The 27,986-nt window shown below is 55.4% G+C and overlaps 1 protein-coding gene and 1 non-coding gene across 2 annotated transcripts; both read right to left on the reverse strand.

The window, feature by feature from the left end:
* Positions 1-1,782: 1,782 nt before the first annotated feature.
* MYH6 (myosin heavy chain 6) lies at positions 1,783-27,664 on the reverse strand. Its single transcript, XM_023622391.2, has 38 exons — positions 26,951-27,664; positions 26,402-26,635; positions 25,004-25,147; positions 24,546-24,702; positions 24,420-24,447; positions 24,024-24,135; positions 23,639-23,731; positions 22,871-22,934; positions 22,519-22,617; positions 21,906-22,009; positions 21,680-21,818; positions 19,914-20,182; positions 19,465-19,635; positions 17,995-18,304; positions 17,200-17,270; positions 16,829-16,916; positions 16,621-16,738; positions 16,351-16,474; positions 15,933-16,069; positions 14,423-14,678; positions 14,045-14,287; positions 13,719-13,895; positions 13,290-13,435; positions 12,946-13,036; positions 10,462-10,851; positions 9,984-10,110; positions 9,775-9,893; positions 9,203-9,399; positions 8,515-8,698; positions 8,182-8,347; positions 7,961-8,085; positions 6,275-6,583; positions 5,744-5,947; positions 4,732-4,857; positions 4,323-4,598; positions 3,084-3,179; positions 2,228-2,362; positions 1,783-1,866 (listed from the first exon to the last, which is right to left on the reverse strand). Exons 1-38 carry the CDS (start codon positions 26,990-26,992, stop codon positions 1,843-1,845), a joined length of 5,895 nt encoding a protein of 1,964 aa, XP_023478159.2. The 5' UTR covers positions 26,993-27,664; the 3' UTR covers positions 1,783-1,842.
* On the reverse strand, positions 8,925-9,007 carry MIR208A (microRNA mir-208a). Its single transcript, NR_032785.1, has one exon. It is a non-coding gene; the product is annotated as a microRNA mir-208a (primary transcript).
* Positions 27,665-27,986: the final 322 nt, after the last annotated feature.

Below are 27,986 nucleotides of genomic sequence, written 5' to 3' on the forward strand. Positions count from 1 at the left end.
CAGTGCCCTCATTCCACGTAAGACAAAACAGGCCCAGTTAGGGGAAGTGACCTCCTTACTTGTGACAGACCTAGAGCTAGAGCTCAGCGCTCCTAACACCCAAACAGGTGTTCTGGATGCTGTCCTGAGCCCCTCGTAGCTCAGAAAAAATGGCCCAGCCTCATCTCCAGCTCCCTCCACCAGTGGGTCCAGCTTCCCAGCTCGCCAGCACCTCAGCAAGCATTTCCTGAGCATCTCCGGTGTGCAGACCCTGTGCTGGGCCCCAGGAATGCAGAGGCGACAGGCGGGCCTATCTTGAGCACTCACAGACCAGGGAGACAGGCTGGTGAAGGGCAGCCATGGCTCCCCACAGCGAGCGCCATGGGAGAGCTTGGCTCAGGGGGTTTGCAGCAGGCACCGCTGCAGCCTGGGAATCAGCCCTGCCTGGCCCATGACAGTCCAGAGCAGCCAGGACATCCCTGCCCCACCCCACAGAGCCCAGCAGGGCCCAGCTCAGGGGCTCATCCAAGCTGACTTGCTGTCCCCTCTCCCCACTGCCTGTGTGTTCCTGCCCTGAAATACCTTCCTTCTTCTGGGGTGCTCCTTCCCAGAAGGAGCCTCAGCCCCTAAGCCCAGCTGAACCTGGAACTTTGGTAGTGATGCTCTGTTCCCATTGGTGACAACCGTGAGTATCTCCTGGTCTTTTTCCTGCCTCCCACTTCCTGTTCTCTTGTCCTCGTGTCCTGGCTCCTCACCAGGCCTGGCAGCCCCTGCAGGGCTAGAACTAACTGGATTTTGTGTTTCTCTGGTCTCCGCTCACAATTCTCAGGGCTTTATGCACAGTCCATTCTCATGACTAGTGACTGACCTTGGAGGAGGTGGAGTCAAGGCCTCCGAGGAGGATAGAAGGAGCTTAGCTGGGGGAGGCCAGGAGACGGGGAGCCAGGTGAAGGGATGAGAAGGTGGTCAGGAGAGCCTGGCTGTAGAGCCCAGCAGGCGGCAGGGAGTTGCTTGGGGCAGAACGGAGTCAGGACCAGCCCTGGCCCCAGAGCAGCTGCGTGATCCGGGCCAGACTGTCCCTGGCGGGAGCTCAGAGACAGCAGAGTGTGATCTGCGTGGTGTGTACCTGCACATACACCTGTGCTCGTCTGTGTCTGTGTGAGAGGTCAAAATGAGACAAGCCATGCCTGGTTTCGGTCCACATTGCACCCGGGTTTTGGCTCAGCATTAGCTGGCCTGAGTCTCAGGATGCTGTTGTGGTGAAGTGCTGACCCACAGAGGCTGGCGTGAGAGCCAGGTCCCACTGATGTACCTGGGGATGATGGGAAGGGGGACTCCCTGTGGGTTACTTCTAAGGGGCTGACCAGAATGCGACCAACCCCTTTATCTGCACCTCCCTCCCCAGCCAGCCCTGAGCCTCTCTTGGCATCAGTGGGAAATTCATTTTGGAGGGACTGGGTGTCCCAGGACTCCTTTAACCCCTGCAGCCTCAGGTGGGGTACGGCAGCTTCAGCCTCAGCTGTAAAAACCTCTCTCCCGGCAGGCGGCTGGAATTGGCCCACCTTCTGTGTCTTTGTTTTCTCCACTTTTGAAACTTCTCCCTCCCTCCATCATATGAGTGACCGAGCAGAACTGGAACCCATGGCTGTGCCGCCTCGGGAAGGACACCTCCCTCCTCTGGACCTGGATTTTCTCCTCTAAGGATGTGGATGCCTCGGCTCCCAGGGCTCTGATACAGGGGCGGCCCCCCCTCCTCCAACTCCTGGCTGGCCGGTGCCGGGGAAGGACAGGAGCTCAGGCAGCGTCTGGCACTCGGATTTATTATGGGTTAGCGAGAGCGAGAGCGGGGTTCTGGAGGCAGCATCACTCCTCGTCGTGCATTTTTTGCTGAGAAAGGAATAAGAGGTGTGAGGGGGCAGCTGGCAAGAGGGAGGAAGGGTGAGGCGAGGAATCTCTAAGGCTTTCGGGGGCCTGGGGAGATGTCTTTAGGGGGAGAGGTTCTGGTCTCAGGGATCTTGGGGTCCCTTTTAGGGGTCTTGTGGTCTGGGCAGTGGGACTGGGCTTTCTGCAGAGGATCCAGTCTGTAGGGGCTGCTCGGAGCAAGATGGGGGATTCTCAGGTCTGGGTGCTATGGGTCCTGCAGGGCTGTCCAAATACAGGGAAAGGAGTGTCCGCTCGGGGGGCACTGATGGCAGGGGGAGGTGAGCTGCCATAGGGGTGACTAGCCAGTCCTGGGGGAGGGACCCACCTTGGCACCGATGTCACGGCTCTTGGCCCTCAGCTTGTTGACCTGGGACTCCGCGATGTCTGCCCGCTCCTCTGCCTCATCCAGCTCGTGCTGCACCTTGCGGAACTTGGACAGGTTGGTGTTGGCCTGCTCCTCCTGCGAGGTCCAGGGAGTGGAGAAGGAGGTGAGACAGGGTCAGGAGGGGGGACTCCCAACCTCCTAGTGGGTGGGACTCCCTGTCCCAAACCAGGGGCTCAGAGATCTCACCCCTCACTGATGTTCATGCAAGAGCCTCACCAAAGGTATCCTGCTCCTAGCTTAACACCCTTGTCAACTTGCCCCGCACTCCGAATTCTCCGTGGCTACCCACTGCCCACCATGGATCCCGTGCTGCCTGGTCCAGGCCCCTCAGACTCCAGCTTCACGGCACCTGTCCAGCTGTGACTCTGACAGACCCTCCCCAGCCCTGGGGTTTCCTGCACAGGTGTGCTCATCAATTCCTCACATCCACACTTTTCTGCCCACCCAGAGGTCCTCCCCACTGCCCTAAGCCTGGTCAGGTCCCTTTCCAGGCCCAATTCCACTGCCGCCTTCAGCACTGGCTAGCCACCCATCCTGCATTAGCAGCTGGGCTACCTTCTCTTGGGCTTAATGGTGTACAGATTATAAGCAGCTTGTGGGCAGGCCCTGAGTTAAATAAGCTTTGCTTTTGTTAACTCAGAGTGCCTGACGCAGCTCTGAGCCCACTGGACACATGTAACAAATGTTTGAGAGGTAAAGTGACTCTTTGTCCAGGCCCCACGTGGGGGCAGACACTCGTCAGTTCTCACCCATAGGAGGTGTGTTGATGAAAGAGTGGAGGAAACCACGAACTCACCGCCTCCTCAGCCTGGCGCTTGTAGGCCTTGACCTTTAGCTGCAGCTTGTCCACCAGGTCCTGCAGCCGCAGCAGGTTCTTCTTGTCCTCCTCCGTCTGGGGGTGGATGGGCGGAAGAAGGCAGTTTTGGGGGAGGAGTGAGTGGTATCATCTTCCCCTCCCTCACCATCCACTCTCCTGTGCCTCAGCTGCCCCTCCCTCCACTGGGCCAGGTCAAAGAGGTGGTGGGCAAGAGAACATCTCTGATGCTACTTGTAGGTCAAAGAGCCAAGGTCCTCAGTCCAGGATCTAAAAAGCAATGAGGGCTGTGGCCCTAGAGCTGGAAGTGGGGGGAGGGGCTCAGAATCAAATGGAATTCCTTCATGTGATAATAAGGAGACATCGGGCTGTTCTAGCTCCAGCCTATCAGCTCCACCACAGATGCTCTTGGCCTGTGGTTCTAGAGTGACCAGAGAGGAATAGTGAGAAACGCAGAAAGAAGGGGTATTAGCATAGCCCAGCTCATTCTAATCTATCATAACCCAATATTCTAACATATTGTGCTGGGCCAGATTTGGGGCATCAAGATCACTGGCTCCCATGTCACTTGATCAGTCTTATCTCCACATTATTGTATGTACTCAGATGCCATTTCCAGGTCTGTCCACAATACATCTGCATCTCTTTCCTGTGCCTCTCATATCCGGCCTTCAAATGGACCATTACCCCTTTCTCTGTCTTTCCTTTCCACATACCCTGTAAAAATAACAGGTCAAGGGCAAAAGCTCTGAGCTATGCAAATAGAGGTCTTAGAACATTCTGGAATCTTCTTTGTCTAAGGCCTTGTATCTGTTGTCCCAGAAGTTCCATGGAAGATCTGCATCTTTTCCCATCCCCAACTTTTATCCCTAAAGTGCCACACTGTGTCTCTCCCTCTCAGGCAGGTGTAAAGTGGAAAGATTCCTTTTTCTGTCTCCTGCCTTCATGGTAGCGCTTCAGGTTATTAAAACCCTGGAGAAATGCTGTTAAAAGAGCTTTCAGGAGATACAAGTAGATTCTCCATTTGCTAGAAAAATTCATGGCCCCCAGCCCAACTGACTCCAGAGAACATGAAAGAAAATTAATCTAAAGACAGCTTCTCAAGGAGCAGGTGCCAAGAGGGCGGAGTGGCATTCCTGGAAGGTGGTTCTGGAGGAGCCCGTGTGGGCCAAGAGGTGGGGCTAGGGAAGCGCGTTCACGGCCACTCCCAATCACCCGCACCTGGTAGGTGAGCTCCTTGATGCGCCGCTCGCTCTTCCTCATGCCCTTGACCGTCTCCACGTTGCGTTTCTGCTCAACCTCCAGCTCATTCTCTAGCTCCCGCACCCGGGCCTCCAGCTTCTGCAGCTGCTTCTTGCCGCCCTTGAGGGCGATCTGCTCCGCCTCGTCCAGCCGGTGCTGCAGGTCCTTAATGGTCTGCTCCATGTTCTTCTTCATGCGCTCCAGGTGGGCGCTGGTGTCCTGCTCCTTCTTCAGCTCCTCCGCCATCATGGCGGCCTGTGGGCGGGAGAGAGCTGATGCACCGGCGGGCTAAGTCCTCACGCACTCACTGCCCGATCCAAGGACACCTGGGCCTGGAGCCGCGGGGGCGGCGGGGGCGGGGCGGTGTGTGCTGGGTGGGGGGACTCACGTCCGTGATGGCCTTCTTGGCCTTCTCCTCGGCATTCCTGCACTCCTGCACCATCTCCTCCACTTCTGACTGGAGCTGGGTCAGATCCGACTCCATCTTCTTCTTCTGGTTGATGAGGCTGGTGTTCTAGAGATGAGTAGAGAAAACTCTCACATCTATACTTTCTTTCTCACCTGACTCTACACCTCTATCCAGAGAGAATTAAAACTGGTCATTTCTTAAAAACACGCCTTGCTTTTAGCATAGTCCTTATTTTGCATGTGCTTCCCCTTTTCCTGTGAAAATAGATATGTTCGAGATGTTATATCTAAAATTACTCAGCTCTGAAGAAAGACGTGAAGCAGGAAGGGTCTGCAGTTCTCCTGAGCTCTTTAGTAACATATCTATGCAGGAGCATGGAAATATTCTGAGGAAAATGGGAGCAACTTTTTTACCAGGACAATATGCTGGAGATGATTGTAGTTACAGAAAGAATGAGGTGGGGGAAGGAGGAGAGAACCAGGTCAGTGGAGGACATCATTCTCACATATACTAGATCATGGAACTCCTCGGGGCACTGCAAGAGATGGGCACAAAAACTCCTTGCAGAGCGTAGCTAAAGATAGTGTTGATGCGATTGCAGAAAAATGGTCTTCTATCGAGAATCTGGTTTGCAAGTAGATGCAAACTGTACTTCCTTAAACTGCCAGAGTCCCATTTTCACAGAGTGAGCTGGAAGCTGTCTCCTACATCAAGGATATTGAATAATGCAGGCATCCCACTACTTCCAGATTTGTGACTTTGGCAGGCATCACCAATCAATTGTGACACTCAGCTTTTCAGTGTAGACCCCCCTTCTCAAGGTGGTGGTTTCTGCAGCCACAAATAACAGATGAGAGTTGGCCTAAGAGATGAAATAATTTGTGATCCTGGTTGGACATGCTCACTCAGAGCATCTGGCTCAGAACAACTATAGATGTCCCGGGCTCTGCCACGCAGCAGGTTATACTGTGGTGGCCCCTGACCTCCTCACCTGGGAGTGCAGCAGCTGCACCCGCTCGCTGGTCTCGATCAGCTCCTGCTCGGCCAGCTTCCGAGACCGCTCCGTCTGCTCCACCACGGCCCGCAGCTCCTCCAGCTCAGACTGCAGCAGGGTGTTTCGCCGCTCCACGATGGCGATGTTCTCCTTCAGGTCATCGTTGGCACGGACTGCGTCATCCAGCTGGATCTGGGTGTCCTGTGGGGAAAAGAGTGATGTAGAGAGGCCTGGACCCCATCCCATCAGGGACTCCCATTCAGGATCTGATGCTCCTTATCCCACACTTACAAACCTCTTGTCAAGTGGAGGGCAAAGGAGCACATTCCCTCATCTCTTCTCTAGGCCTAGAGGCTGGACTGGTCCAGGACATGCTTTAGGGTCTGGTCAGTTCTCCTCCCTTACGCCTCCAAGTCCGGAAGGTAGGTGGCTCCCACTTTCTCATATTTGTTAGCCCAGGACCCTTTTCTCTGGCCCTCACCATTCCTCTGGGCTCACCTTGCTTCTGAGAGCCCCAACTTCTGTTACCTTCAGATGGCCTTGGGCAATCTTCAGGTGCTTCTGGGCCTCCGAGGCTATCCTGTTAGCCTGGCTGAGCTGGATCTCCATCTCATTGAGGTCGCCCTCCATCTTCTTCTTCACCCGCAGCGCCTCGTTGCGGCTGCGCGTCTCCGCGTCCAGGGAGGTCTGCAGCGAGTCCACCACCCGCAGGTGGTTGCGCTTGGCCTGCTCCATCTCCTCGTCCTTCTCTGCCAGCTTCCGCTCGATCTCTCCCTTGATCTGGTTGAACTCCAGCTGTGCACGGAGGATCTTGCCCTCCTCGTGCTCCAGGGAGGCCTGGGAGAGGGGTGGGGAGAGAGGGTCTGAGGCAGGCAGTCAGGGCACAGGGCCAGGGGAGGGAGGCAGAAAGGATGCAGGGTGTCAGCCAGGATATAGCCTGGAGAGGACGAGGTGGGAGATGGGACCTGCCTCCCAGCCCACCTGGGTGCTGTGGGGAGGAAGTGCTGGATGCTATGGGCTTCCTCTGTCAAGGACAGAGTTTACACCTCACAATTGCCAAGGTCCTCCAGCCCCAACATTGCATGAATTCCTGACCCATCTAAAATATAGAAAAGGGAGGGATTTTTATAACCACAAATTCAAAGCTTTATCTTTGTTTCCCAAGTCCCTCACCCTTTAGTGAAAAAAGTTAGAAATCCCTAAACTCAAGGCTATCCCTATGTTCTTAAAAATGAACAGTAACAATAGCTAATATGTATTAAGTGCTTAAGGGTGTTACCTCAGTTAATCTTCATAATAATCCTACATAAAAATCTTAGGAGGTATGTACAATTAATTCCTTTTTTTAAAAGATTGGCACCTAAGGTAACATCTGTTTGCCAATATTTTTTTTCCCTTCTTCTCCCCAAAGCCCCACCAGTACATAGTTGTATATTCTAGTTGTAGGTCCTTCTGGTTGTGCTGTGTGGGACACCACCTCAGCATGGCCTGATGAGCGGTGCCATGTCCACGCCCAGTATCGGAACTGGTGAAACCCTGGGCTGCCGAAGGGGAGTGTGCAAACTTAACCGCTCGGCCAGGGGCCCGGCCCCAAGTTAATTCCATTTTACAGATGAGAAAACTGAGGTACAGAGAACTTAAAGAACTTGCCCAATGACACTGTGGAGGTCCAGAAGCCGAGTTTCAAACTTAGGTCTGTTTGACTCTGGAGCCCATGTTCCCACCCACTGTCTGAGGTGTTAAGACGATGGACAGATCTCAACTTTTTTTTTTCTGCTTTATCTCCCCCCTCCCCACCCCCGTACACAGTTGTATATCTTAGTTGCAGGTCCTTCTAGTTGTGGGATGTGGGACGCCACCTCAATGTGGCCTGACGAGCGGTGCCACGTCCGCGCCCGAGATCTGAACCCTGGGCCGCCACAGTGGAGCGCGAACTTAACCACTCGGCCACGGAGCCGGCCCCTCAACTTTATAAACCCGGTGGGAAACAAAACCTATGGCCTGTGATCAGACTATGATGTTTTCCTTTGTGCAGACACTAGCTCTGGAAGTGGTCGTGGGTAGTGGGTAAGTGTGTAGACGACCTTGGATTAAGAATAAGGAGCTAACAGAGTCAAGGTCACCCCCAGGTGCAGGAGAGATGGGGAGTCAGAGACAGTAGAGAGGGTGGGCGGGCTGTCCAAGGCAGGGGTGCGCGCAGAGCCAGGCCCTCACCTCGGCCTCCTCCAGGGCCGACTGCAGCTCCAGCTTCTCGGCCTCCAGCTGCTTGCGGACCTTCTCCAGCTCGTGCACAGTCTTTCCTCCTTCTGCCAGCTGCTCAGTCAGGTCAGCGATCTCCTCTGGGGGTCAGAGGGCCAGAAAGCTCAAATCCTGTCTTTTCCCTGCCTCAGTGCCGCCCTCCCTGCTCCCCCCCGGCCTCTCGGGCCCCAGCGCACCCTGGAGGTTCTTGTTCTCCCGCTTGAAGGTCTCCAGGTGCTCCAGGGACTCCTCATAGGCGTTCTTGAGCTTGAAGAGCTCGGTGCTGAGGGAACGCGCCTCCTTCTGCGAGGCCTCCAGCTCCGACTGCGACTCCTCGTACTTCTGCTTCCACTCGGCCAGGATCTACGGGGATGGACGGGGCTCACTTGCAGGCCCAGCCCCCGTCCCCACCTCCAGGGGCTGCCCAGGCCCCTCATCTGGGCTCAGCCGCCTCCCCAACGGAATGTCCTTCTTGAGGACACAAGCCCCCCTGCTCTGTCTCCTGGCTGCGGCCCCCGACCCCAGCCCACCTTGTCGAAGTTCCTCTGCTTCTTGTCTAGGGCCGCGGCGGCCGCGTTGGAGCGCTCCACATCCACCATCAGGTCCTCGATCTCATTCTGCAGCCGGTGCTTGGTCTTCTCCAGAGACGAGCACTTGGCGTTGACAGCCTCCACGGCCTCCTCGGCATCCTGCAGCCGCTGCGCCAGCTTCTTCCTGCCCGGGGAGATGGGTGTGTGTGTGTGACTCTACCTGGGAACAGCGGGACCTTGGGACCACCCTCTCCCCACAGCTCCTTGGGACGCTGAGCAGCCCTTCAGGCCCTGGAACCCCATCCTCAAGGGAGCCAAGGCTGCAGCTGCCTAGAACAGTTTCCTCCCTACGTGCAGCAGCATCTGGGTGGCAGACCCCACCCCTCCCCACCCAGGCTGATCGTCGATAGCTCCTCTGACCAACAAGCTTTTTGCTCGTCTTATACGTGAGCATCAGGTATAACCCGGGCCAAAAGCTCGCCCGTCACAGGAAGTGAGTAAGGGCCAGCGGGGTTCACTCAGAGCGCAGGATCCAGGCTTCCTTTCAAGCACCTCTACTGCCTAATACGTCTCTTCCACCCTCCATTCTCCCCGCTCAAATCATCCCATGCCCACTCTGCCTGCCCCACCCCAGGTCCTCTTGCTCCTTCCTCTCTTAGAATCAGGGCGAGGGCTGCCTGGGACTCACTTGGCCTCCTCGAGCTCCTCGGTCCTCTGGATGGCGTCTGTCTCATACTTGGTCCTCCACTGGGCCACCTCCGAGTTGGCCTTGGAGAGGACGCGCTGCAGCTCGGCCTTGGCCTCTATCTCCTCCTCGTACTGCTCCCGCAGCAGGTCACAGTCGTGCCTGGCCGACTGCAGCGCGTGAGCCAGGGCATTCTTTGCCTGCGGGGCAGGCACCGGGAGGTGGGCTCAGCTCCCTGGAAGATGGGAGGGAAGGCCCTCCCCCCATTCTCCAGGTCATTTTCATGTCTACAAACTTCAACCAAGCCCCAGCCTCTTTCCGGATGAGGGCTGGTGTGGAATCTCAACTGTCCTGGAGTGGCTTCCCAGCTAGCCCACTCGACCTCCTTACAAATAAGAAAAGAGGCTTTAGATGACTTTCCAGTGTGGCTTAGCTGAAGCGGAGAACGACCTAGCCTGGAGGTCTTTCCATTACAGAGGCCTCTCTCCAGCCTCTGGGCTCCATTGCTGGCATTGATGTTAATGGCCCCAGGGCTGCCATCAAGCCTGCCCTACTGCCCTCTAGCTGGGCCTCACCTTGCCCTCCTCCTCCAGCTGCCTCTTGAGGTCCTCCATTTGCTGGGTGTAGGAGAGCTTGCCTCGGGTCAGCTGGGAGATCAGTGCCTCCTTTTCCTCCAGTTGCCGAGACAGCTCTCCTGGAGGTGGGCATGGGGGTTTGTGGGTCACAGAAGAGGGCAACCAGTGCCCTATCTGGGGCAGGTACAGGGCTGGTTAGAAGCACCCACCGTTCTCCGTCTGCAGCTTGGCTCGCTGGGTGGTGAAGTCGTTGAGGGAGCGTTGGGCCTCTTCCAGCCTCGTGCGGTACTCGTTGGCCTGGTCCTCCAGCGTCCGGGACACCTTCTCCAGGTTTGCCTTCAGGCAGGAAGGGACACAGAAAGGGTGAATGCAGGAGGGGCTGGAGTTGTTGGGGAGAAGGGGTTGGGTTGAGCAGAGGAAGGAAAGAAGGGCTAAAGTGGAGAGAGCACAGAGGGCAGGGGGGTGAAACGGGTCGGTGCTGGAGGGACACAATCTGAAGAGGGCACAGAATTGAGGAAGGGAGGGATGGTGAGGAGACAGACTGGGTGGAGGGTGAGGGAGGGACAAGGGAGAGAGGGAGAGGCTGAGAAGAGAATTATGAGAGATGGCAACTAGAGAAAGTGGAGGAAGGCGCACTGTGAGGCTGTGAGGGAGAGGAGGGTGAGGAGAGGTGAGTGGGTAGCCCACCTTGGCCTTGATGATCTGCTCCATGTTGGAGGTGACGTCGTCCAGCTCCAGCTTGAACTCACTCTTCTCCTTCTCCAGCTTCTGCTTCACGCGCTGCAGATTGTCGATCTGCTCGCCCAGCTCAGCCACGCTGTCGGCGTGCTTCTTGCGCAGGGCCGCCGCCGTGGCCTCGTGCTGCAGCGTGGCCTCCTCCAGGTCCCGCCTCATCTTCTGGAACTCGGCCTCGCGCTTCTTGTTCAACTCGATCTGCACAGACGTGGCCCCGCCAGCCTCTTCCAGCCGCTCGCTGATCTCCTCCAGCTCCCGGGACAGTTCTGAGCGCAGCTTCTCCACCTTGGCCCTGGCAGTGCGCTCGGCCTCCAGCTCCTCCTCCAGCTCCTCAATGCGTGCCTGGGAGTGGACACAAAGGGCTCAGCCCCACCACCTGGAACCCTCTCTTGGAGCCCCCTCCCAGGGCTCTGGAAGTCTCCTGGCCCAAGCATCAGGTCCTGTAGAGCAGTGTCCCCTGCCAACCCCAAGGGACAGTTGGCAATGTCTGGAGACATTTTTGATTGTCGTGACTTGGGGAGGGGGTGTTGCTGCTGGCATCTAGTGGGCAAGGCCAGGCTTCTGCTAAACATCCTATAATATACAGCCATCAATAGGAATTTGGTTGAAGCCAAATCTTCAAGCACTTCGCAGGGGCACCTCGGACCCAGTCTGAGCATCTACAGCCCTGAATCCTGAGAATCTGTATTCAGAGGAGAATCTTGAGATCCCTGAAACTCAGAGATTCCTCAGATGCACTAGGCTCTCCTCTGCTAATCATAAGGCAGGAGAGCAGGTGCTTTTATTTTACAAGTATTTGCAACAATATGCATCAAACAATCAAAAATTTTTGTAATCTTCTGAGTTAACCGCAAAGTCCACAAAGTCAACCATATTCCTCACTCTCCACAGCTTGCTGTATTGATGCCCAGGGCTGGGTTCCAGCTTGACTGTTCCCTTCCAGGCCAGCCAAGTGCTAGCAGAGTGCTCCCCTCTGCATCATCCTCTACCTCATTTTTCTGGCCTTAGCCTTGGCCTTGACTAAATTGGGAGAAAGTCTCATCTGCCATCTTAATCTGTTGTCTGACTAGCCAGGAGCCTCAGGGAGGATCACTAAGATCCCTTCATCTGTGGCTGTGGACAGTGTTAATGGAACGTGCAGGGTGGTCCATGCCTCTGCTCCCAGGATGGAGAAGGTGGGATTGTGTGCAAGAGCTTGGGCAGGAAGAAGGAGGAGCCACAGCCCGTGGCCAAGCCCTGATGGAGATGACAGTACAATTGTTCTGGGTCTATGAGTCAAAGTTGCACAGAGCCAGGTCGAAGAACCTGGGGATGTCCTAATATTCTGGCTAAAACCCAGAAGCGGCGCCAACCAGACAGGAGGGCAAATTATCACTGACGGCAGGCCAGCCCCTGAGCAGCCCCCAGGGGAGTGGAATTGTGTTCATGCGTCACTTGCAGCCTGGGCCATGGGCCCTGAGTACTGAGAGGAGGTTAGCTCTCTTCCTCAGCCGCAGTCTGATCAGAAAATGACAGGATAAGGCCCTGCCCACAGTAGCTGAGTGTCTGTTGCCCTTGGGGTCATTATGTCCAGTCTTAGCCATGCAGGTTCTGCAGCTAGAAAATGAGGATGACAGTACCTGCCTTCCTTGCCTCCAGGGCACTTTTTGACAAACACGGGACCAAAAGTGCATTAAAATTCAGGGTGCATTAAAGGTAAGGGAGACTATGGCTGTTAATTTAATCTCCTTCTGCAGAGGGAGGAGAAAGCCATGGGGAAGACAAAAGAACACCTCCTTGCTAGTGGCTTGCGGACTTCTCTAACCTGGACTATATTAAAATAACGTTTATATAGGGCTTCCTAGTTGACAAAGTGGTTTCCTACACATTATCCCCTCTTGTCCTCTGTAAGGCAAGGGTTATTAATCCCATTTTACAGATGAGAAGAGAATCTGTGGTTCAGGGAGGGGAAGCGAGTTGCTCAAGGTTGTGGGAGTTGACTTAATCATGGGGACTCCATGGGGACTCAGCCTGGGTGAGGGGCTGGGTCAGGACCCGGGAAGAGTATGAATGGAGCACCCCAGAGGACAGTGCTCCATGAAGCTCCTTCTCAGCCCCAGGCAGCGAGGAGAAGTGTCAAAGGAAGGGTTAGAAGAGAATCGAACCCTAGCATTTATCCCAGAGCAGAAAACCCATGAAGCAGAGCATAGCTCAGAAAGAGAAGCGCTTTTAGCAGGTATGAGCACCCCCTCTACCCCTGCAATAGCCTTGTTGAAGCAAGACTTTATTGCCCTAATGGGGGAGGGCCGGTGTTCCCAATGCCTGTGAGTCAGGGCTGGGGGATCTCTGGGGCGGCCTGGAGTTCCAGATACTGTCTAGAAGCCTAAGCAGCTCCTACAGCCTCAGCTGACTCAGGGCCACTGAGCTCCCCCTTGGCTGTGCCCCAAAGAACTTCACCTGGTTTTCCTTCAGTTTCTTCTGCAGCTGAAGGGCCAGTGCCTGCTCATCCTCAATCTTACTGTTCAGCTGATTAATTTCAAACTCCTTCCTGGAGGAGAAGGGAGGTGACAAGTGGCCTTCCTTCCTCTGTGCCCATTCTCTTCTCTGGCCTCAGCATGCCAGCACCAGTCGTCGCCCCCTCAACCCACCCTGGCCCAGAGGGTGAAGGTGGAGGGCTGTGATTGACCTCCTCATGCCCACTGTGCCCAGGGCAACCACGGCCAAAGAGGGGCAGAACCCCGGGCTTTAACCCTCAGGGCAGGTGCCTCCATTAGCCCCTCCTGGCCCCTACAGGCTCCTACTTCTTAAGCTTTTCTTCCAGCTGCAGCTTGTCATTCTCCAGGTCCATGATGCTCTCCTGGGTCAGCTTCAGGTCACCTTCCAGCTTCCGCTTTGCTCGCTCCAGGTCCATGCGCACCTTCTTCTCCTGCTCCAGGGACCCCTCCAGCTGGCGGAGAGAAGAAAACAAAGAGGGTGTAGAAAACCTGAGATCCACAGTGCATGCTCTTCTGCTCCCTTCTAAGCTCAGTCCAGTGGGATTGGAAGTCAAACCAGCAGAGAAATCTCTGCAAGCACAAAGAATTCAGAGTCGCAGCCCAGGGAGGAACTGCAGAGAGAAAAAGGCCCCCGGGGTCAGAGAGGTTAATTCTAGGGATCAGGGACCCCTTGGCCATTGTGTTGCCTACAAAATCCTGATCTGAGAGAGATGGAGCTTGGTTTTTACTACTCACATCATCCACCTGCTGCTCCAGCTTGACCTTGGCCTTGGTCAGGGTGTTGACCTTGTCCTCTTCGGCCTGAAGGTCATCCAGGGCCTGCTGGTGGGCCTCTTGCAGAGCTTTCTTCTCCTTGGTCAGCTTGGCGATGATCTCATCCAGCCCAGCCATCTCCTCTGTCAGGTTCTTCACCTGCCGACCAAGAACCCCGTCCCCTTTAGGTTCAGAGGTCACCAGCCTGGAGATATCTATGGGGACCTCCAATGCCAAGGACCAGGGCCACATCCTGGTCTGGGAATCCTGGAAAGACCTGGGCTGGAGCCAGAAAGAGCTGCCCTCACCTTGTTCTCTGTTGCATGCTTCTCCTTCTCCACCTTGGCCAGTGTCAGCTCCAGGTCATCAATGTCCTTCTTGAGCTCAGAGCACTCATCTTCCAGCTTGCGCTTCTTGGCGGTGAGCTCAGCGTTCATCTCCTCCTCATCCTCCAGCCTCTCGGTCATCTCCTTCACCTTGGCCTCCAGTTGGATCTTGTTCTTGATCAGCTGGTCACAGCGCTCCTCCGCATCATTGAGGTTGTCTTGTTCCTAGAAGAGGAGGACAGAGAGCAGAGCTGGTGGTTAAAGAGATGAGAGATCCAGGGTCTTCTTCTCTGGTGATGAGACGGGCTATTATCTAGGGGAAGGGAGAGGAGAAGTGAAGAGACAATCATGTGGCCTCACCGCCTGCACTTGGAGCTGTAGGTCGTTCTTCTCCTGCAGCAGGGACACCATCTTCTCCTCCAGCTCCTTGCGGCGAGCCTCAGACTTCTCCAGCGACTCTTTGATACGCCCAAACTCCTCCTTCATGGTGGCCATCTCCTTCTCTGTCTCTGCGCTCTTCAGCAGAGGCTTGATCTTGAAGTAGAGCTTCATCCAGGGCCAGTTCTTGACCCCCATGAAGGCCCGAATGTTCCACTGGATTACCAGCAGGGCATCCCTGGCAAGGAATCATGGAGGCGGGGAGGAGCATTATCAACGAGCACTTCCTAGTTATGGGGCAACTGCACTCGGTTCCCAGCCTGTCTGAGCAAGTTTGTAGGCACCTGAGGGCAGGAGCCCTGTCTCGTAGCCTTGAGATGCACCCCACCCCAACATTACCACATGGAACATGGAACTGCTCAATAAATATTAATTGATAATTCAAGGGTAGTTTATATCTGCCATACTGGGGCATTAGTAGTAATGGAAGCTACCAGCTATAGAGTGTCTATTGTGTTCAGTGTTTCTAATCTCATAAGAACCTCAAATATGTTAAAAATGGTGGTATTTTATAGATAGGAATATCCATGATATATACATAAGTTGCAAAGCATGAAACAAACTGACTCTCCGTGAACCTATTGCCCAGACAGGAGCTAGAGCATTGCCGCTGCTGGCTCTGCCTGTGGACTCCTCTCCGTCTCCTTTCCTGGTCCCCGCACCAGAAGCAGTCACTACCACGAATCTTGTGTTTTTCATTTCCTAGCTTTTTCGAAAAATACTTTAACCATATATGTCTAAATCTTTAAACAATATGCGGCTATTTTTTGTTATTATTTCTGAGCTTTATAAAAATGGCATCACATTGTGTGAATCCTTCTGTGACTTGCTTTAGTTCACTCAACAATCTGCTTTTAAGGCTCAAAGACACTATAGCAGGTAGTCGTAGTTCCCTCCTTTCATTGCTTTATAATATTCCACTTAATGACTATCCTTCTATTGACCCATCCCCCTGTGGGTGGAATTTGGGTTATTTCCAGATCTTTGCTATTTTGGCCAATGCTGCTATGAAGATTCTTTTTCATCCCGCATGTACTCCTGTGCACGTGCAGGGGTTTCACTGTGGGAGGGCACTCAGGAGTGGAATCAAAAGGTATGCAATCGTTCATCTTTAACAGATGATAAATTCTTTTCCAAAGAGGTTGCACTAATTTACACACCTGTAAGCAGTGGGTCAGACTTGTTGATTTTTGTCAATCTAGTGTCTTAAAAAATAGTATCTCATTGGAGTCTTAATTTGCATTTCACTATGGGAATTTTCTTTTTTTTAAGAATTCAAAATGAGACCCAGAGTGGTAAAGTCACTTGCCCAGACCAGCTGGTAAGTGGTGGAGTCAGGATTTGAACTCTGGTCTTCTGACCCACGCCGGTTGGTCCTGCGTGTCTACCTCTGACATCTCCGGGAGTGCCTCTCCCTTCCCTCGTGCCTCACCTGCGCTCCAAGATCTTCTTGAACTCGATGCGCATGAGCTGGCCCCGGGACTGGGCTTGGATGCGGGTGAGGATGCGGCTCAGCCTCTCGTCCCGCATCTCCTCCAGCAGCCCCAGCAGCCCCGCCTTGAAGAACACCTGTGGGCAAAGGGAAGACCAAGGGGCCGAAGCCTCAGAGAAGGGTAGCCAGGGTGGTGGAAGAGGGCAGGAGACCCCGGCTGAGCTCCCAGGGCACCCACCACCTGTGCGTCCTAGACCTGAGAGTGAAATGTGAAAGACAGCAGAAGGGAAGCCTGGGCATCAGCCCTTGGGTTGATACAGGAAGCCAGGAATCAGGAGTCTGCCTTCTGAACTCCCAGCTGCCCCACTCAACATGGCCACACGTTCTGCAAATCCACCCCATGGGGCCCTGGACTCACCTTGGTGTGGCCGAACTTGTACTGGTTGTGGTCAATGTCCAGGGAGCCCAGCAGCTTCTCTGTCCCTTTCCTGCTGTCAATGAACTGACCCTCAGGGATGGCTGCTGGGTTCAGGATGCGATATCTGGGGAGGGAGGTGCCTGGAGTCACCCATAGTTCTGCATTGATCTGCTCTGCCTGCAGAATTTGGGGCCACCTGCAGAGTCCTCTCCCCAACAAGGCCACACAGGCTTCCTGCGTTCCCTGAGTTCTGGGACACCGCCTACCCACCTCTGCCGGAAGTCCCCATAGAGGATGCGGTTGGGAAAGCCCTTCCTGCAGATGCGGATGCCCTCCAGCACACCGTTGCAGCGCAGTTGGTGCATGACCAGGGGGTTTTCCATCACCCCTGAGGCAGGAGGGGAAGAGAGAGGGGTCAGCTTCAGGGCAAGTGGAAGCCAAGTGCCCTCCTCAGACTAGACCCTTCTCCATCGCTCACCCGGAGCCTTCTGTTCATTGGGGATGATGCAGCGCACAAAGTGAGGGTGGGTGGTCCTCAGGTTGGTCATCAGCTTGTTCAGATTCTCCTGGGAGTGGATGAGAGTGGGACGTCAGGAGCCACAGGGACCATTCTTTTGGTTCTTGAGCTCTGGGCCCCAGACAGCCTGTTGCCAGCACCCTCCAAGGGACGGGGAGCTGACACATAATTTACGCCTTGAGTTCAGACTTGTGTAGAGTTTATATGCCAAAAACGGCCATGTAGCTCTAGCTTCTTTCCTCCCCAGACTCAGAGCTTCAGGTCAGGGTGCTGCAGCCAAGGGGCTGGGCCTGCCCATTGCAGGTCTCCTGGCATCTCTGGGCCCTTCTTACCCGGTGGAGGGCCGACACGGTCTGAAAGGATGAGCCTTTTTTCTTGCCTCCTTTGCTTTTACTGCTGTCCACTAATAACAAGAGAAAGAATGATGAACAAGAGCTTGAAAACGGAGGAGCCCTCGGGCAGGGGCAGGGTTCTGCTGCTCACTGGCTAGGGGATTTCATGCAAGTTATTCTCCAAGTTTAGGTTTTCCCATGAGGAAGATAGGAACTACCTCTAAATGGTGTGAAGAAGATTAGATAAGACCGAGTGAGTAAGGCCCTGAGCAGTGCTTGCCACAGAGCAGGCGCTGAAATAACATCAGCGCTCTTCCGCCACCCTCGCCTCACCCCACCTTCACTCTTGGCATCTTTCCACCTCCTACTTTTCTTCTTGTGCTTCCTCCTCCTCATTTCAATCCACACCTTTTCCCTTCCTTCTCTGACCTGCAGGCTCCTCTGTTCTACTGTTTCTTCAGCGATCCTCTCGGGGTTTACTGAGACCTCCTGCGGGCACGGCTCTATGCTGTGCCAGGTACAGAGATGCCTGTGTCCCCTCACTGACCCCCAGTTGCTCACAGTATGGAGAAGACATGTGACACATGCACCAATATCCATAACCCAAAGTGGAAAATGGCACTTTCACAGAAGGGGTGCAGATGGACTGCTGTGGGATCTCCTGACCCCCACCCCTGGCCCACGGGCTCCGTCCTGGCTCTAGAGTCATGTGCTTTACAGCAGCGGGACCCTGGCTTCTTATACCTCCAGAAGTTACCTTCTTATACTGGCCCAGTACAGGGGCTGCCCTCTTACCAGAATCAGCGGAAGTATACGTGGAGAAGAGCGTGGCCAAGAGCTTGAGGGAGGACTTCTGGTACAAGCCCACCACTGTCTCATTGAGTGGGTCTTTGTTTTTCTCCAGCCAGCCCAGGATGTTGTAGTCCACGGTGCCAGCGTAGTGGATCAGGGAGAAGTGGGCTTCTGGCTTCCCCTTAATATTACGAGGCTTCTGGAAGTTGTTGGACTTTCCAAGGTGGTTGTCGTACAGCTTGGCCTTGAAGGTCATGTCGGTGGCCTTGGGGAACATGCACTCCTCCTCCAGGATGGACATGATGCCCATGGGCTGAGAGCAGCGTGGGGAATAGAGAGCATCACTCAGTGCACCCCCAGGCTTCCAGTGTCCCACACTCTGACAGAGGAAAGACTACAGCCCACTGGCTGGCATGCCACAGAGAGCCTCTTGTCCCAATATAGGTAGTCAATATTCCTGGAATTAACCTAAATCCAATTACATTCAGATCTGGCCTATGTAACCTCTTTCTGCCCCAGGGAATCCAGCAAAGAGCCATGTACTCCCAGTCATCCTGCAAGGCCCCCATGGCCTCGCAACACAGCCCCTTCTTCCTGGATGGCTCCCCGCCCCTGAGTGGGGTCAGGGCAGGGACAGATGTGTGTCAGAGATGCCAAACTGCAGGGCAGCCCAGACCCCTGACTATATGATGGGCAACACTTCTTCAAGGGGTGGTTCTGCACATCCTGCTCTTCAGAAAGTGTGGGGGTTCTTGACTTTTCTTGGGGGAAGAATCCTGTTGAAAATTTGATGAAGCCAGACTCCCTCCCCAGAAAAATGCATGTACACACACACGCATATGCACACGCACACACACACACACACACACACACAAACATACATCCACGTCTCTTTTCCATACAGTTTCAGGGCACTCTGAGGCCTCTGGAAGAGCAGCACCCTGGATAACCACCCAACATTTTCTGAAGGGCAGTGGCTGGACTGAGTGAGGGTCAGCCACTGCAGGCTCTGGCTATTTCAGCAACATACACAGGTGCCCTGAGAGCAAGGCAGCACTTTGAGGCTTCCACCAGCTCCATCCTTGTCTCCTGAGTCTACAGACAAGAGTGGCTGAGGACGGGCTTATTTTCAGAGAACAGGGAGAAGATGGGAAGCCAATGTTTCAGCCTAGGATCTTTCCATGAATGGCCCTTCTCTTGGGGTGTCAGAAGGGCTAGGAGTCCTCTCCTTCACTACGTCCCCTTCTTAAGGCACTATGAGGTGACCACCCTAGAGGACAAGGTCTTAGGTCCTGGGGAGAGAAGGAAGGGGCTCATCCTGTGTAGCCTGTGACTGCACGGTGGGTGGAAGCTGGGCCTGGAGAGAGGCTGGGGATTCTGGGGACTCTAGTTTCTTGGGTGTCGAAGGCGTGGGGCTGCCACTTTGTCTGAGATGGCAGAGGATGGGATGCAGGTGGTGGGGCCGGGCAGCACCTTCTCGATGAGGTCGATGCAGGCCTGCAGGTCCATGCCGAAGTCGATGAACTCCCACTCGATGCCCTCCTTCTTGTACTCCTCCTGCTCCAGCACGAACATGTGGTGGTTGAAGAACTGCTGCAGCTTCTCGTTGGTGAAGTTGATGCAGAGCTGCTCAAAGCTGTTGAACTGCAGGGAGAGGGAGGGAGGGCAGGAGCGGTCAGGTAGGCAGGTGGCTGAGTGGCCAATGGGGTCAGCCCCAGCCCAGCAAGGGGTGTGGCTGGTCCCCTCCCACGTCAGGGCAGGAAGGCAGAGCCCCCCTGAAGACAGGATAATGACTGCCTCCATCACTGCTGAACCCCGCTGCCTTTCCCACGCCCGGCCTATAGCTGGCTCTACAAACAGTTGTTGCATGTGTGAATGAGTGAGTCACTGTTCTCCCCACCCGCGGGGCTCCCCTGACTCACGTCAAAGATCTCAAAGCCAGCGATGTCCAGGACTCCTATGAAGTACTGGCGCGGCTGCTTGGTCTCCAGGGTGGCGTTGATCCGCATCACCATCCAGTTGAACATCTTCTCGTACACTGCCTTGCCCAGGGCCCCGATGGAGTAGTACACTTGCTGGACATTCTGCCCCTTGGTGACGTACTCATTGCCCACTTTCACCCGAGGGTGGCACAGCCCCTTGAGCAGATCCGCTGAATTCAGCCCCATGAGGTAGGCAGCTTTGTCGGCATCTGGTGGAGACAGAAAGGAGTAAGCAAGCACTTTCGACAGACCCTCCTTCCTGGTCCCAGGGCCAGAGCCTTTTGGATGCACTAGGTCCAACCCCCTCTCATTAAAGAGTTGCAGATCAAAGGCCTGGACCAGCACAAGGCTTGCCCAGGGTCACCTTGTGCCCAAGGTCACACAGCCAGTGTGTGCCCAAGTCAGGCTGGAGCCTGGGCCTCTTCATCAGCCCAGGGCCTCCCACCACACACAGGTCCTCCTTTATGTCTGCTGCGTGTCTCTGGACCAGCCCTTGCCCAGCACTTCTCTAAGCCTGTCCCCTGCCCTCACTGCACCCTCTCGTCTCTCCAGGGCAGGGACTGGCTGATGGGACCGGCTGTGCTCTGCTCCCTGCCTCCTTTGTTCCCCACCCCAGGATGTAGCCCGGGACTGAGCACGCTCTACTCTCAATCCACGTCCACCAATTTGACTGGCTGGGAAATCAAGGTTCCCAACAGCATGTTGGCCAGCCACCCCCATCCCAACCCCAGCTCTCCAAAGGTGCCATCCAAATACCATCTCTATTTAGAGGGAATTTATTTGGTTTAATTTGAAGAGTTTTGTGATAATGTGGCATGCTATCATGAAACCCAGGCTTGGCATTTTGATCTGGGCTGACACAGAGAGAAGGGATCCTCGAAGGTAAGTCAAGAGGAATGTTGTTGAGCATTTGTCTAGCATTGTTTACACCTTCACATCTCCTTCTCAAAGGATTGTCGAAACAGCCCTGCCTGGGAAGGACTGTCACTCCATTTCATTGAGGAGGAAACTGAGGCCCAGGGAGGTGGGTGGCATACCAATGCCCTCAGCTGTGTCCTGACCCCTGACCTGCTCCTCCCAAACAGAAGGTGGCACAGAGCCTGCCGGGGGGCTCACAAGGGCTGGGCGGCCTCCCGACCCTGCATTAATGACAGGGAGATGCAGAGCTTGGGGTCTGCCCTTTCCTGGACTTGGGTGAGTCTTGGGCACGGGAGGAAAAATCTCCAACTTACTTCTGGTCAGTGCAGCTGGGCTTCAGAAGTTGGTGGGATTGTGGGGGGCCCCTCGGTCTGCCCTCCTCTCCCGTGTTCCTGCACACCCCAACCCTCACCCTACCCATCTACCCCACAAGCCTCAGGTCTTCCGGGAGCCAGCTTGTCTGCGGATGGTGGGTACTCAGAGGCCTGGCTCGGCTCCAAGGGAGGAGAAAGCCTGGAGGCAGGGCCGATGGGGTGGGGTGGGGGCAGAGCCTGGCCCTGGGAAGAGGCCCCGCGCTCTGACCACGTGCTTCTCACACTTTTGGTTTCCTCCCACTTTCTCTGTCACAGTCCTGACAACACTGGTGGGAACCTAACTCCTTAAGAATTGTTGAAAGGCACCAGTTTTGGATGCAGCATGGGAGACCCTGCTCCCAGGGGGCTGCCTTTGGCATGACAGGTAAACCAGCACCTCAGGTCTTTCTGGCCCCTGCCTCCTGCCCCTCAAACCTTCGGTGCCGTCTGGCTCAGCCTGCTCCTCCCGCTGCTTCTGCTTGAACTTCATGTTTCCGTAGTGCATGATGGCGCCCGTCAGCTTGTAGATGCCAACTTTCTCCTCCTGAGTGAAGCCCAGCACGTCAAAGGCATTCTGGGATGGGGTGAGAGAGGCAGGGAGGGCGGTTGGAGCAGGTGGCGCATGGGCCCTCGGGAGCCCTCACACTGCCTCCTCACTCACATCTGTGGCCATGAGCTCCTCGGAGTCATCGATGGAGGCCACGGACACCTCTCCCTGAGACACGAAGCCGTAGTCGTAGGGGTTGTTGGTGAGCAGCAGCATGTCTGTCCAGGCAAGGAACAGGGCAGGGGACAAGGGGCGGGAGAAGGCAGGGGATGGGCAGAGAGGGGTCAGGAGAGGGGCGCAGGGAAGGGAGAAGAGGACCGGAAGCAGAGAGAGCGGTGGAGAGTCAGCCAGGACCAAGGAGAGAATCCAAAAGAAATGAAAAAGTAGGAGGTAGGGGGTACCTGGGGCAGGAAGAAGCAAAGTCCTAGGCTGAAAAGCAGAGGGAGGATAGTGGGGGAATGACCCCTGGGAGAAGGGGAGGCACATATTGAGGAGCAGGAGGAAATCCATACGGAGGAGGAGGAGAAAGATGACAAGGAAGGGTAGAAAGGGAGGAAAGGGGAGCCGCAGGCAGGTCCAAGGTGGGGAAGGAAGAGAGAGGTGCTGAGCAGATGCAGGGAGGATGGATGAGCAGGGCAGGCAGAGTGGGGAGGAGGAGGGCGCCCGCCCTGCACACAGGCGGGCTCGGTGAGGGCAGCAGGGCAGCAGGGACATCAGTTCAGCTCACCCAGAAGCTCTGGCTTCTTGTTGGACAGGATCTGGTAGAAGATGTGGTAGTTCCTCTCAGCCTTCAGCTGGAAGATCACCCGGGACTTCTCCAGGAGATCTGAAGAGAGGAGAGAGGAGAAAGGAAAGAGAGTTGATCCAAAAAAAGGGTGCAGATCAGGGGAGAAAGGTTCCTACTGCACGATAGAGAGAACCAGGAGAAAAGACATGGTTTAAAGAAGAAAGGATCCTAAAGCCAAGAGGCTAATGTAGACAAAGAGGATGGAGGGGAAATGATGACATAGGGCCGCCCGGCTGGGAAAGAAGGCAGAGGTGGGGACCCGGAGGGTGGGCAGGGCTCCCTGAGTACTCACAGGTCTCTATGTCTGCAGAAGCCAACTTTCCAGTGGCTCCGAAGTGGATCCTGATGAACTTCCCCTGGGGGCAGATGGGACAAAGTGTGAGGGAACTGGACAGAAGGGACAGAATGGGGATCTTGGACCTCAAGGCAACCCAGAGTGCCCTGGAAATGTGAACGACCTATTTGGCATCCCAGTTTAATACGAGTCAAACAGGGAAAAGATGCCCATCTCCACATACCACCAGGGTTCTCCAAGCAGACACAGGCTACGGATGAACCCAGATAGAATCCTCCTGTTTGTACTTCTGATAGGATCTCGTGTAATCCTCCTAATAACCAGCAAGGTATATATTACTACTCTGTTTCACAGATGAAGGAATCGGGGCTCAGAGAGGTGTGGGGACTTGCTGGGCAAGTGGAAAGCCAGGAAATTGGCTCCAGTGTTTATGCTCTCTTCCCACTTCCAATGTGGAAGAGCTGTGGTAATAGTCATAAGGAAAAATATAGAAAGTGATTGAAATCAGTTCCATTACTTGGCTATGGAACAGCTGTGGTGACTCTGGGTCTCTTTTCTTGAGTTCCCAGAACTCGAGGAGCCAGGCTGAGTCGGGAGGGTTTAGAGTGAGAGTGTGTGTGTGTGTGTGTGCGTGCGCACACACACTGATATTCCAAAGCCAAATAAAGTACAATTGACTGGATGTGCTGTCTGTTGGCAAAACAGCACCCTCCTTTTTTTGTCAAGGCCAGACGGGGCCAGTTGGCAGTGGTCAAGGGCACTCACGAAGCGGGAGGAGTTGTCGTTCCGGACGGTCTTGGCATTGCCGAAGGCCTCCAGGGCGGGGTTGGCCTGGATGATCTGGTCCTCCAGGGTGCCCTGTGAAGGGAGCAGAGCAGAGGGGGTTCATCTTCTGTCCACCTCCAGGTGGTGGTGGGGAGGGCAGGGGGCTGCTCTGGTCCTGGGGGATGGGGGTGGGGCTAGATGGCCTGCTGATGGGTCTGAGGCACCAAAGGGCCGTATTTAGACCACAGAGTGCGTCTCCTGCCAAGAAGGTCTTCAGTACTGGGCTCAGTGGTTCTGTGCCCACCTCTCCCCAGGACAGGGCTAGGGATCACCAGGTCAGTCTGCCCTCAGACCCTCTCTGCTGAGCCTGTGGCCCACCATGAACCTTGTTTGCATTGACGTTGTCCTTCTTGCTGCGGTCACCTATGGCTGCGATGCTGGCAAAGTACTGGATGACACGTTTCGTGTTCACAGTCTTCCCTGCCCCAGATTCTCCGCTGGAGGCAATAGGGACTGATCAGAACCCAGATTTCCACTGTTCCCCGTTCGGAGCTCAGCATGCACCCTCCTTCCTGAGTGCCCCGGCCATCTGACCTCCTCACTGGGGTCCAGCTCCCTGCGGAATTGGCCCATCATCGTTGGTCACCCCTGCACCCCTCTAATGAGAGCCAGCACACCACACTCCTTGCAATCACAGCCTAAACCTTTCCTCCTCCCTGCCCCCCAAGGACTCAGCCTGGGTCACCTCTAAGCCTCTCTGTGGGTGACAGCGCTCACTCACGTGATGAGGATGGACTGGTTCTCCCGATCTGGAGGAGGAAAGAGGAGAGGCTGTGGGTCAGGGCTGTGGGCCCAGGTCCACATGAGTGTGGGGTGAGGGGACACAGGTCGGGGCTGCCCGGCTCACCTGTCAGCATGTACTGGTAGGCGTTGTCAGAGATGGAGAAGATGTGGGGCGGCGCCTCGCTCCTCTTCTTGCCCCGGTAGGCGGCCACCACCTCCGCATTGTACACCGGCAGCCACTTGTAGGGGTTAACGGTGACGCAGAAGAGGCCGGAGTAGGTCTGGATCAGGAGACAGGGCAGGCATGAGAATCAGGAGGGGAGAGCCCAGGACGAGCGGTGGCAGCAGGCAGGAGAGTCCCTGGTCATCCCAGCTGGCTCCTCTCTTTCTGCAGCTGACCAGGAGGGAGGGGTGGGGGAAGGTGGGGGGAGGGGGAAAGAGGGGGGGGAGGGGGGCTGGCGGGGCGGGTGGGAGGTACTGGGGCCCCTTGGCAGTGTTCTGACTCCTCCCCTTGAGAGAGTTCCCTGGCCACTTTGCTCTCCGTCCAGCACGGGGGCCCTGCGGTGTGCAGGCTGCACTCACATAGATCATCCAGGCCGCGTAGCGGTCCTTGAGGTTGTAGAGCACTGCGGGCTCGTGCAGGAAGGTCAGCATGGCCATGTCCTCGATCTTGTCGAACTTGGGCGGGTTCTGCTGCAACACCTGATCCTCCTTCACGGTCACCGTCTGGGGAGGAAGCATGGGCAGTGGGTCAGGATGACCACACTCCCACCAGGACCTTGCTGGTCTGGCTTGCCAGCCTTGCCCACTCACCTCCTCCCAGAACACGACCCCCGCCCCCACCTTGCTCCCTGGCTCTTCTCTGACCTGTGCCTGGCCTTACCCCATAGTTCCTCCAGGACACTTTCCCCAGATAATTTACCCACCCGCTGTCTCTCCCATCCTGGGGACTGCCCGAGAGTCCCTGTGTCTTGTTAGCACTCCAGATCCTGTGCCCATGACCATCACCTTTCAGTCTCTGCCTCAAGTGTCTAGGGACAAACTCAGAGGGGCTGGCAGCTCTCCCATCTGCCAGCTTTATCCTGACCCCAAGGCTGTCTCCTGGGAGCAGTGCTTGAAGGCAAACCTTCGTCCCTACTGGAAAAACATCTCGCCCATCTACTCTATACTCCCCATCAGTCACTGTCGGTGTGGTTTGATTGGCCCCATGGAGTTTTCCATGCCCTGACATCATTAGTTCCTGCAAGTAGGTATTCTAGAATTTTTTTACAGTAGAGGAAGCCGTGGCTTGAAATAATTAAATGAATTGTTGGCACGGTGGTGAGTTAGTGGCAGAGTCAAAGTCCCCGGCAGGTTGTGGCCTGTTATTTCATTCCTCAAAGGGACACGAAATTCAGTCAGTATGTCTGCAAGGCACACGGTTCTGAGCCACTGCTGGTGACCAGTGGCAATTCTCACGGCTGGCGTGAGGGACTGGGGACTGGGCACTTCTGAGTGCCAGTCACCAGCCCAGGACTGAGCATTCTGCTCAAGAGTTCTCTCTCTTTGTGTTCATCTGGGTCTAAGAGTTTGCTCTTGGGTTGGGTGAGGGGGATTTGGGAAAGTTGGTCCATGGAGGAAACCAAGGCATAAAGGAGTGGGGTACAAGTATGATAAGGGAGTTCCATTCGATGATGTGTCTGTGCCCTCTTTATCCACAAGACCCACTGAGGAGGAAACAGGCTGGGGCTCTTGCCAACATCCTCTCTGGCAAGAGGTGTGCTTCTCTGGGGTGGCGCCCTGTTGCACCTGCTCAGGTCCATCTGAGAAATGTCAAGAGTTCACCCTCAGATGCTGGACTCTTTGAGGGGGGCATGTCCTGCACCCCCGATGGCTTTGGCTCTTCTCCAGGGTTCCTCAGATCCCACTGTAAGTGACTCCACCCCTGCACCCTTCTCCCAAAACCTTCCCTCCCCTCCCCGGGGGCTGTGCTCCACGCACCTTGCCATTCTCAGTCTCGGCAGTGACCTTGCCCCCCTCCCGGGACACGATCTTGGCCTTGACAAACTCCTCCTTGTCATCGGGCACGAAGCACTCAGTGCGGATGTCAAAGGGCCGGGTCTGGGCCTCCAGACGCTCCTTCTCTGACTTGCGGAGGTACTGGGCCGCCGCCCCAAAATCGGCCATCTGGCTATCGCCCATCTGGGTATCGGTCATCTTGTCGCTCCTCTGCAGCTGAGACACAAGAACCCAGGTCTTAGTGGGTGACACTGCCCTCCACACCCCATTCCATGCCACATCCCCTCACCACCTGGGTCCTACTGCTCTCTCTGCCACTGAGAAGCACTTGGCCTGGGTCCAGTCTTCCCAGCTCAGGTTCTGCTTCCCTTGTCCTCTGACTGGATGCTGAAGGAGAACCCCTGTGGGGGTCTGCGTAGAGTGGAATTGGCTGGAGTTTGCTAAGGGGAGGCGCTGAGCTGCTCAGAGGAGAGACAGTGGGACCCTGGTCCAGCACCCTGGCTCCTAGGAGGAAATTGGGGTGGTTCTCACCTGGTTATCTCTTCGCAGAGAATCCTGAAGACTCTGGACCATGAGTGGAGCCACAGAGGTACAGCCAGGTAGAGAGAGGAACGGAAAAAGAGAATGAAGAACAATGGAGGGAGGCAGTGAGAAGTAAGCCAGCGGGCTTGCCCCAGAGAGCCAGACAAGAGCAGGACAGACCAAAAGGGGGAGGCAGGGAGAGAGAGAGGCAGAGAGGCAGGAAAAGAAAGGATGCAGAGTTAGTAAAAGTGCAAGGGGTGGATGTGGGCTCAGAGTCGGAAACAGAGAGAGACAGGGAGATTAGAACACACAGCCAAGAAGGACGGGCAAGAGGGAGAGACAGAGAAAGAAGTGTGACAGCGATGAGTGTTGACAAAGACCAAGAGGTAAAAGAAAGCCGAGACAAAGAGAAGTAAGCCGTCCAAGGAGGGAGAAAGATGGAGACAGTGTGCAGAGGATACAGAAAGCAGGAGAGGACAGATGCAGGCAAAGAAACACAGATCAGAGAAGAAAAGAGTGTTCTGGTTTTTCCCTTGGAACCTCCTGTCTGTCAGCAGGAACTCCCGGGGGGCTGGAGAAAGACAGTTCTAGCAGAACCCTTGGGCCCCCGACCGACCTTCCCCCCACAGCTGGTGAAGGCAGAGCCCCTCAAGGTGGGGCCCTGAGGGCTGGCCACAGAGCCTCTGCAGCTAAACCCTCTCTCACCTGGTCCAGAGGAGTGTCTGTCCGTCCTCGAGCCACTCATTTATATCCTGCTGCCCCCACCCCCTGCCTAAATTTGGAGTCCTTCCGGAGGGACCCTCCCTTCCACCTCTCTCCCCTCCCAGCTCCTCCTCCCTTGATCCCTTGGCTCTGGAGGTGACAAGAGGACAGCAGGGCCTCCAGATTTGCCCATGAAAGGTCTGTCGCCCTAGCCCCTCTGGCTCCAGGGCCTTTTTTTAGTCCTTGGGCACATTCCTCCTCTCCAGAGTACTGATGGGCAGAGAGTGGGAAGACAGGGCCTTCTCAAACCACCTCCCCCACCCACCCAGGCCCTTACCTTGGT

Source organism: Equus caballus, chromosome 1 (genome assembly GCF_041296265.1).
Source record: "Equus caballus isolate H_3958 breed thoroughbred chromosome 1, TB-T2T, whole genome shotgun sequence".
Lineage (NCBI taxonomy): Eukaryota > Metazoa > Chordata > Mammalia > Perissodactyla > Equidae > Equus > Equus caballus.

What these genes read in the sequence shown, in the direction of transcription:
- MYH6 (XM_023622391.2), bottom strand. Translation starts at nt 26,992, where the DNA reads ATGGTCCAGAGTCTTCAGGATTCTCTGCGAAGAGATAACCAG. An exon ending in CTACCAGTACATGCTGACAG is followed by an intron (nt 24,448 to 24,545) that starts GTGAGCCGGGCA and finishes TTCCTCCTCCAG; the next exon opens with ATCGGGAGAACCAGTCCATC. An exon ending in CCGTGTCGGCCCTCCACCGG is followed by an intron (nt 16,917 to 17,199) that starts GTAAGAAGGGCC and finishes ATCCACTCCCAG; the next exon opens with GAGAATCTGAACAAGCTGAT.